Consider the following 1,156-nt stretch of genomic DNA (forward strand, 5'->3'; position numbering starts at 1 on the left):
TACCTTGTATATTCCACGTAGCTTCCTTGGATTTTAAATGCCTTGAAGGCAGGGGCCAGAAACTATACTAGTTTGCTGGCACATTTTACAAAGAACATCTGATAGATACTCTGCAATTTTTAACATGGGGGGTTATATAAATCAAGTTGAAATTAAAACGGCCATGTTGACTTTTGTTTCATAAAAAATTTATTTTCCAAGGTAAAGGTTTAAATAAATAAATAAATAACTTAATTCATAAGTTAGTAAAAAATTCTCGAGTCTTTAACTGTCCTTTCAAACGCAGTGCATTAGCTGTCAGTCACTGAAAGCGCCTCTGCTGGTGGAAGAACGCCTGAAATCACCGTCAGCATTGTCCGTTCTCAGAGGCACAGGCCGGGAGATCTTCAGTTTTGGAGGTAATCTAGGAGTCCGGTAAGGAAGGAAAAGTTCCTGAGGATTTCCGCTTGGACTGTTGTCCAGGCACAGCGGCTGTACTTCTTGGCCTTCAGGTACTGCACGATCCGTGCGTAATATTTCCTCACGTGCGGAACGGGCGTGTTTTCCCAGGCGAAGTTTTCCTTCTCCGTTATTTCACCCACGTTTGTCTCCAGACGGTCCATCTGCAGGTGGACTTCCGCATGGAGCCTCTCGACGATGGTCTCATTCCAGCCAGTGCTAGCGAAATTTCTTCTGAAAATACCGAAGGTCTGCCGGAGCATCTCATAGATGACCAACACGGCGTCCTCCTTCTGCAACTGCTGTGGTTGCTCAATCTCCTTGGGGACCTCGAAGTTCATTCTGTCCTCGCGGCAATAGGCCCCATTCAACTGCCGCAGGAGATTCTGACATGCCGAATTGCTGCTTCTTAGTTGGGACCGAAGCAAGTTGTAGTTCCTGGAAAGAGCCACGGTGCAGAAACACAGCAGGAGAGCCATCTGGAGGATACACCTGTTGGTCATGATGAAAACAGGAACAGCGTTGCCTTCTACCACCTCGATGCTGGAGTAGAGGCTTCAAGAGCTTGAGGACGAGTGTCCTTCCTCCATGAGTGTGGGCTATTTATACGGGATGGTCCTCCACTCTTTCTAGTTCAGAGGAATTTCCCACTTTCAGTTCTCCCTTTCTGTTTTCCTATGTCATTGAAATTATTAGCAGTCTCGAAAACTCTTTTACT

At 46.0% G+C, this 1,156-nt stretch overlaps 1 protein-coding gene across 1 annotated transcript; it reads right to left on the reverse strand.

The window, feature by feature from the left end:
- Window positions 1–278: 278 nt before the first annotated feature.
- On the reverse strand, window positions 279–941 carry IFNB1 (interferon beta 1). The gene has a single exon (XM_058565319.1). The coding sequence runs from the start codon at window positions 939–941 to the stop codon at window positions 387–389; it is 555 nt and encodes a 184-aa protein (XP_058421302.1). The 3' UTR covers window positions 279–386.
- Window positions 942–1,156: the final 215 nt, after the last annotated feature.

This window comes from Diceros bicornis, chromosome 22 (assembly GCF_020826845.1).
Source record: "Diceros bicornis minor isolate mBicDic1 chromosome 22, mDicBic1.mat.cur, whole genome shotgun sequence".
In the NCBI taxonomy this organism is placed as follows: Eukaryota; Metazoa; Chordata; class Mammalia; order Perissodactyla; family Rhinocerotidae; genus Diceros; species Diceros bicornis.